The 6979-nt window shown below is 39.5% G+C and overlaps 1 protein-coding gene across 1 annotated transcript; it reads right to left on the reverse strand.

Moving 5' to 3' along the window:
- Nucleotides 1-1198: 1198 nt before the first annotated feature.
- LOC144649561 (uncharacterized) lies at nucleotides 1199-6761 on the reverse strand. Its single transcript, XM_078509074.1, has 7 exons — nucleotides 6316-6761; nucleotides 5982-6200; nucleotides 5629-5759; nucleotides 4867-5231; nucleotides 4049-4387; nucleotides 2360-2507; nucleotides 1199-1865 (listed from the first exon to the last, which is right to left on the reverse strand). The coding sequence occupies exons 1-7, from the start codon at nucleotides 6376-6378 to the stop codon at nucleotides 1793-1795; spliced, it is 1338 nt and encodes a 445-aa protein (XP_078365200.1). The 5' UTR covers nucleotides 6379-6761; the 3' UTR covers nucleotides 1199-1792.
- Between the last annotated feature and the right edge of the window lie 218 nt (nucleotides 6762-6979).

Below are 6979 nucleotides of genomic sequence, written 5' to 3' on the forward strand. Positions count from 1 at the left end.
TAGTAGTGCAGCAAAACCGGCCGTGAAAGAACAGAAAAGGTTTCGTGAGGTTATGAAACAATCCTAGACAATTTGTTTTTCAAGCTCTGTTAGAAATCTTTTCAAACAGCAACATATGTTGTTTGCTAGCCGTGGGGTAACTCTTTCATGGTCTTGTTCCCGGTTTTTAAAACTAGTCATAACTTCGATTGTTTTGACGCAAAAATTATAATGAATACATTTCAGTTTAATTTGATAACACGGGCGAAAACTGTTTTGCAAAAGCCAGCCGCGCTGTTTGACTTAATTTGATGCAAATAGCTTTTTACACATCAAAATTTAGAAAACCTTTCAATGCTCGCCATTACTTGAAAATTCTTTCGTAAGACCAGGCGCTTCAAAACTGTTTAAAAGTTTTCTTTGGAGGTGCAAATTGTTTTTCAATACGTTAACCTTAGAAAAAAAAAGCGACTCTCTCTCGCCGAAAAAAAAAAACGTTTGACCGGTTTGGAACATGCGGTAAGGAATATTTTCTCGAGAAGTTTCCAACTGCTTTCAGAGCATATGTTCGGTATCCGGTCCGTGAACTCGCCCAAAAGAAAACAGAAGTGTCTCTTTTATGATATGTCCACGGGCGACGGGCGACTCTGGATTAATTATTTCCAACGTGTCTGTAAACGATGTATCTTGACAAGAAATCTTTTTGTATTTATTAGAAGATAATTTGTAAACAGCTGTCTGGCAGATAAGGCGATATTTTTTTGCAATAAGATTGAACCGTTCTGTCACGAATGTTTTGCAGTTTTAACCTTTGCTCGCCTGGTTCGGCAGGAAATTTAACAATATCTTAAGTTGTCATCTTGCATAGAAAATCAGACCACTCTACGCATATCAAGGCAGCTTTTAATAGATACAAGAGGCTAACAGAGAGTGGAATATTGATTGGGCTCGATAAAACTGTCTGAAGAACGAACGCTCTGCAAGATTTCCGACACTTATGGTTGTGTTTAATATCTTGGGGCACAATAGAATTTTCGAGATCGCTGATACTTCATTCTCCAAATACAATTTTTTTCCGTCTGGGATAGCGACATATTAAGTTTGATAAAGTCAACATTTTCTCTCTAATCCATTTTCCGTTATAGTTTAAATGAAACTGCCGACCAATAATCCCATATGCGACACATGATGGCCAAACACAAAGCACACATCAGACAGCCTTGTTTTATTAAAGCGGGTTTTATTTCAAAATTACATTTTCTTTTCACCTACAAATATTCTCTTTTATCTACAGAATTTCAAATTAAATCATCTATATTACACTTTGTACGCGGGTGAACCATGAGTTTAGCTTCCTATAGAATTCTTTTTTTCCAAACACAACTAAATTACAACCCGTTGTTTTTAAAAAAAAATCTGCAATAGAAAGAAGCCCTCTCAACACTTTGTGTTAAGCTCAAGTCAAACAAATCGAAATTCGAGTCCTACTTTTGCATTGGTTAGTGCTTTTAGCAAACCAATGTTGTCACAAACATATCGATTTAAGACACCATATAAAATCACAAGTTTGAAAGGACAGTATTTGATACTGCCCCAGTCGCATTGCGCTTAACACTCACATCAACCACACACCAAACAAAAACGACACAATCTTCTTTTGTGTTTTACACAGAATTGTTTTTTGAAAGCGCAATCCTCACTTATTCAGTTCAGTTAGAAAAACATCGTACACTCTGTCTATATACACGCGTTGAGGTTTCTTTCTTTTTAAAGTATTTCTATTAGCAAAGTTTTTGTCTCCCTCTCTCTCTCTCTATCGAGCTGAAAGAGTCGTCAGAGCTAACGCGGCGTCTATTTCTCGATAGTTTGTTGTCTCCACGCTTAAACTGTGGACAAGAAACAGAAAATAAAAACATTACAAACTAAACATCAGCAGTGCAAAGTAGAGCAACGCCAAAGAGTTATTTTCGGCGAACTGAAAGCGTTTTGTTTCGGCAAGAAAACAAAACGCTTTCTGCTCTCTACCATTTATAGCGATTACTACTCGAAACATCTTGTTTTAAAACCATTTTCGTATTTAAACATGACATTTTCGACACACTCTCCTAAGTGGCAAACTGAATATCTTTTACTGCTCAAGTAGGTGTCAGTGGGAATAAAATTTCTTCGCAAACAATCGCCTAAATACTTGTTAATACGAAATAAACGAGGACAACTAAGCTAAGACAGCCATCTTGCAAGACACGAATTTTGACACGAACAGGGAAAAAGCTTGTTTATTGGTCGCTCCTTGATGTAGACAGTTCTAGAATGTTTGAATTGTATCTTGAACGAAATAAATCTAAGAATATAACAAGTGTCCTGTAGTTTTATTGTTTACCTTGTGCTGACGGGGTTGAAAGCTCTCGCCGTTTCTTCTCTCCGGTTCTCCATGGATACTTCGTTTTTAGGCGAGGAAGGTGTCCTCTGGGGTAAATTTTCTGTTTCTTTCCTCTCTGTTTTAATTAGAGAAGGCGTCGAACTTCGAACTGCATAAGAAAACGAGAACAAAAAGTTAACAAACGCCAAGGACAACGATATATAATTCCAGCAACAACAGCCTTAGTTTAATTCAAGAAGAGCAAACGCAAGCTTAACAACCATGCATGGCAAAACATTTTTCATTTTCCAGAAGAACCCACATGACTTCACAAACGAAATTAGTTATCTAAAACTTTGAATTTGTGGTGAAAAACAAAATTGTTCACCGTGGGCCGGGGTTTCCTTTTCCTTTAATTTCTCTTGTTATTACAAAAGGTGTGCGCCGGTGACTAATTATTCCAACCATGTCTGGAAAAATTAACACTCGAGACAAATTGTATTAAAACAAGCCTAGTTTTAAGGCATATTGCCTCGTTCGTTAAAAAAAAACACGGGAAATGGATGAAAAAGGATGATGTTTTAACCCGGGGAACGGAATTGCAAGCGGGCAAGTTAAAAGTTTAACGAAATTTGTTTGCGGGGAATGTAAACCGTGTTAGTATGTTATTCAATTAGTGCCTCATGTATAATTGAGTTGGCAAGACGGAGCTACCAGCGTTTTCAAGTTCGTTCCAAGTGTGTTCAGTTCCAGACGATAACAGTGTCAAATTCACACCGATTTGGTGAATAGCAGAAATTTCCAAAATGCTTGTAAATTTCGAGAAGCAATTAAAACTCAGAACTGAGAACTATGTAGTGTTGCCCTGCGAAATTTCTGTCTAGAACGGGACGGTAGCTTGGTAAAAACGTAAAATCCATCTGAAATTAACTATGGCAGACATAATGCGGTTTTTTCCAGACAAAGACAAATACCTTCTACTCTCTTGAGAAATTGCAATTTTATCCCTTGAAAATGAACACATTTGAAAGCAATAATTGCCCATCTAACTTTCGAAGCCAGGAGAAAAACTGTCTGGTAGGTTTAAAAGGGCAATTGCTTTTCGTTACATGTATTCATAGGATTAAATCAGCCAGCTTCTGAATTAAGTCTTTGAAGTGGATTTTATAAATACACTGAATTAAGAAAGCAACTCTGTCCTAACTCGTCCGCTTGCTAAAAGCGCATCCCTCTTCAAAATTGTAAGAATACAGTGACCTTACAGTCTAAATTTAATTACAAAGGTGGAAAATTGCCACACCATTGAGGGCCGAGGGCATCCATGTAGCATTTTCAAGATACCAAAGTTCACCCCAATGATTGATATCTGTAACGAAATCCCTTTTCCACTATACCCCGCAAACAATTTACTGTACGCCATTATCAACCCACCGGGATGAAAGCCAAGGCAAAAATAGTTAGAGTGTCCAATAAAGTTGGTTTCCTTGAACACCAACCGTTGTGAAAAAATTTAGCTTATTATTTCGCAATTCGTGAGCACCTCAGTTTCTTCGCCAGAAGACAGACACGTAATTTAAAAGTCAAAAGAGTTCGGGCTTAGCCCGTTATTAAACCACAATCCTTGAACAAATGAATACTCTCAGAGCCACCTTAAGCAATACCAAGAGAACATTTCGCAACCATTTTTTTTTGTCTTTTACTATACTTTACCTGCTATTATAACAGACGCTTCAGTCGAAGTTTTCTGTGGGGGAGTCGATGGAGGGGTCTCGCACGAGACAGGACTGGTATTTGCGAGGCCGTTTACAGGAGAATTATGGAAGCATCCATCCACCCACTTTCTTAAGCTCTTCACAGGAGAATCTTCCACGTTTGGGTCGCTATTAGTTACGCACTGAACCGCTCGAAGCGCTTGAAATCGAATCACAGGATTCGTCGTCCTATTTTGTAAATTCTCTGCGGTTAGACTGGGAACACTCTTGGGCTGTTCCGAATTCTCCACCGAGTTCAATTGGATGTTTTCTTTCCTCTCCTCTTTGTCTCTGGCTTCTGTTAAACAAATAAAGACACATTGGAGTTTTTCCGGCCCATTCGAGAATTAAAAGCATTCGATTTAAAGTCACCCCTCATCTCACTGCGCGACTTATTTCAGAGTACAAATCACTACTCAAACGTAGAAATAATCTTAAATTGTTTTCGTTGTTCCAGAACAATAAGTAACGCTAAACTTTACAAGATAACACCCTAGAAAAACAACGGTTTTGATACAAACACTAAACCACAGCACGATTGTACTTAAAATGTTTATTACATTTCCGATTTGGCAGTTCCCGAACGTTTCAAACCAAAAGTGATTTTCTCTCCGTCCGATGTCTAGCGCTTGCCAGACAATACACGTATACACACAGTTAGACGCGCTTAAAAATAGATGACTTCTATCAAAGGACTTTACATAATCCCTGACAGTTTTTAACTGATGTATTTTGAAATCGAGAAATCTCTAAAAGAGAATGTTTACTAAGCAATACCTTTAATGTTAGTTATATTTTCGTCTTTATCATCACACATCTTGTCTTCTTCGCTGCAGCTATGCTCGCCGTCTGAATCACTAACGGGGTCGTCATCCTCAGCACCGTCCTTTTTCTCGCCACACCGATTTCTCGGCGACCAAGTCATCTTGTTTTCTTTCTTAAGTCTTCGCCTCGCGTTCGCGAACCAAGTTGAAACTTGCGTTAATGTCATCTTCGTCATAATCGCTAGCATTATCTTTTCGCCTTTCGTGGGGTAGGGATTTTTTCTGTGTTCATAAAGCCAAGCCTTGAGCGTACTTGTTGTCTCTCGTGTCGCGTTTTTCCGCCTCGCTCCTGCCGCGGCCAAATCAATCGGTGAAAATCTAGAAACGTAAAAATTTATTCTGAGCACAAGTCTTTCCGAAAGGGTTTGTAATTTAACCAGTGGAAACCTTGTCGTGAGTGTCTATTTCAAATAATTTTTTGGGCGAGTTCGATCATTGTTGTTTGCTTTACAAACTTGATTATTCTCAACCATATCAGTATTGAAATGATTGGTAAAAGGAACTTTCCATATTAAAGCTCTTCCGCTCCTAACAACCCACAAAATTGCAAACGGGTTTTGCCCTGCTAGATTCCCTGGCAGAGGGCGATTTTTCGCGAATCCATTTAAATGTAACCGAATGCAGTGAAATGGGATTAGCAGCAGAAGCATGAAGCACTCTAATGGCTTACTTAAGTGGTCTAGTAACTAACGGCAAAGACAGTTAATTTATTTACCTTTCGCCAAGTCCCGGACAAGATGTATGGGTATGAGGATCAAAGCCGTGCACATCTAACGGATGTCGAGCCGCAGTCGCTTGTGCTAAATACCAAGAATCTCGCCATTCTTTAATGTCACATGCTCGAGCCTGTTCGAAAAGAGACCGCCCAAGCATGAGTAAAGAGAGAGCAGAGCGAGCGATTATTAGGTTCAATTAACTTAATGGAGGGGAAAAAAACTTTAGAAATCGTTAAACTTGCGAAACAAGTATCGACAGAGCGAGTGTGAGAAAGATTAACGAACGAGAGAGGAATAAAAATTGTAGTACACGAAGTTGAAATTAAAAATCAGACAGTAAAGTCGAGCTTACCAGAGGCGAATAAAAAGCCGACAAGTCTGTAGCGGAGCCTATTGTGAAACCAGCTTCGTTGAAAGTCGGTCTCGGAAGCAAGTTCACGGGCATTGTAGAAACTCGGTGTTGAAGAACTCGATCTAGTTGACAAGGACACAGCGAATGCGAAGCCAAGCCGTCGTGTAAAGGCGTTCTCACGGAATCACAACAAGATGTATGAGCGCCCGGAATCATCAACTGCAATAAGAGCGAGACAGTATACAATTATGTCTGGTTTTCATGGAGATGAAATTTACATTGTTCATCGCATCGAATGCGGTCGAACGAGTTACTGACAACACGAAAACCTTACCTGTGGGGAGTATGTGCAGCCAAATTGTGGACAGGAAATCTTTGTAGCAGTAGAATTTGCCATCAGTGTTTGAGACGGAGCATCAAGTGACTGGCCGATCGGGCAAACAGATTGAAATCGAAGTACTCGAGACGTAAATAAATTAACAAGGAGAAAGAAAATAGGTTTGCTGTGTTATTTCTTAGCCCGAGACAGGCCGAGTGAATAAAAGGCTACTAACGTGTAGCGCTGTCGATCGAGTTTCTTAGCCAGTTAGTATTGTTGTACTGTACATAGACATGAGGCAATCTTGAGCACCGATCAGAACCTGTGTGCACAAAACAATATCTTCAATCGTTTCATCTTGTAGTTTCTACAAGGGCTACCGTCAATTTTGACACTTTGTGACACAACGTTTGCTGGTCGAACCAATCGAATTAAAAAGGGAACAAGCTTTGTATTGAAAACGCGTGAAAGTGATTGGCAGAACTTGGCTTGTTAACTAGGCTAACATTTATTATTGTCTCTTGCCAACATGGAAAACGACACGGGTGACAGGGAAAACCCGCCCAAGTGGGTGTTTTTGTGGCACATCGCTCCGCCCAACTGGGTGCAATGGCTTCTGTTGTGTCTCAAAACAGTGATTGCTGATCGCCCCTTCTAGCTAATGATTGCACTGGCGTAG

This window comes from Oculina patagonica, chromosome 4 (assembly GCF_052425735.1).
Source record: "Oculina patagonica isolate OP01 chromosome 4, crgOcupat, whole genome shotgun sequence".
NCBI classification, from domain to species: Eukaryota; Metazoa; Cnidaria; class Anthozoa; order Scleractinia; family Oculinidae; genus Oculina; species Oculina patagonica.

What these genes read in the sequence shown, in the direction of transcription:
- LOC144649561 (XM_078509074.1), bottom strand. Translation starts at nt 6,378, where the DNA reads ATGGCAAATTCTACTGCTACAAAGATTTCCTGTCCACAATTTGGCTGC. An exon ending in CGGCTTTTTATTCGCCTCTG is followed by an intron (nt 5,760 to 5,981) that starts GTAAGCTCGACT and finishes CTTTTCGAACAG; the next exon opens with GCTCGAGCATGTGACATTAA. An exon ending in AGCGTCTGTTATAATAGCAG is followed by an intron (nt 2,508 to 4,048) that starts GTAAAGTATAGT and finishes TTTCTTATGCAG; the next exon opens with TTCGAAGTTCGACGCCTTCT.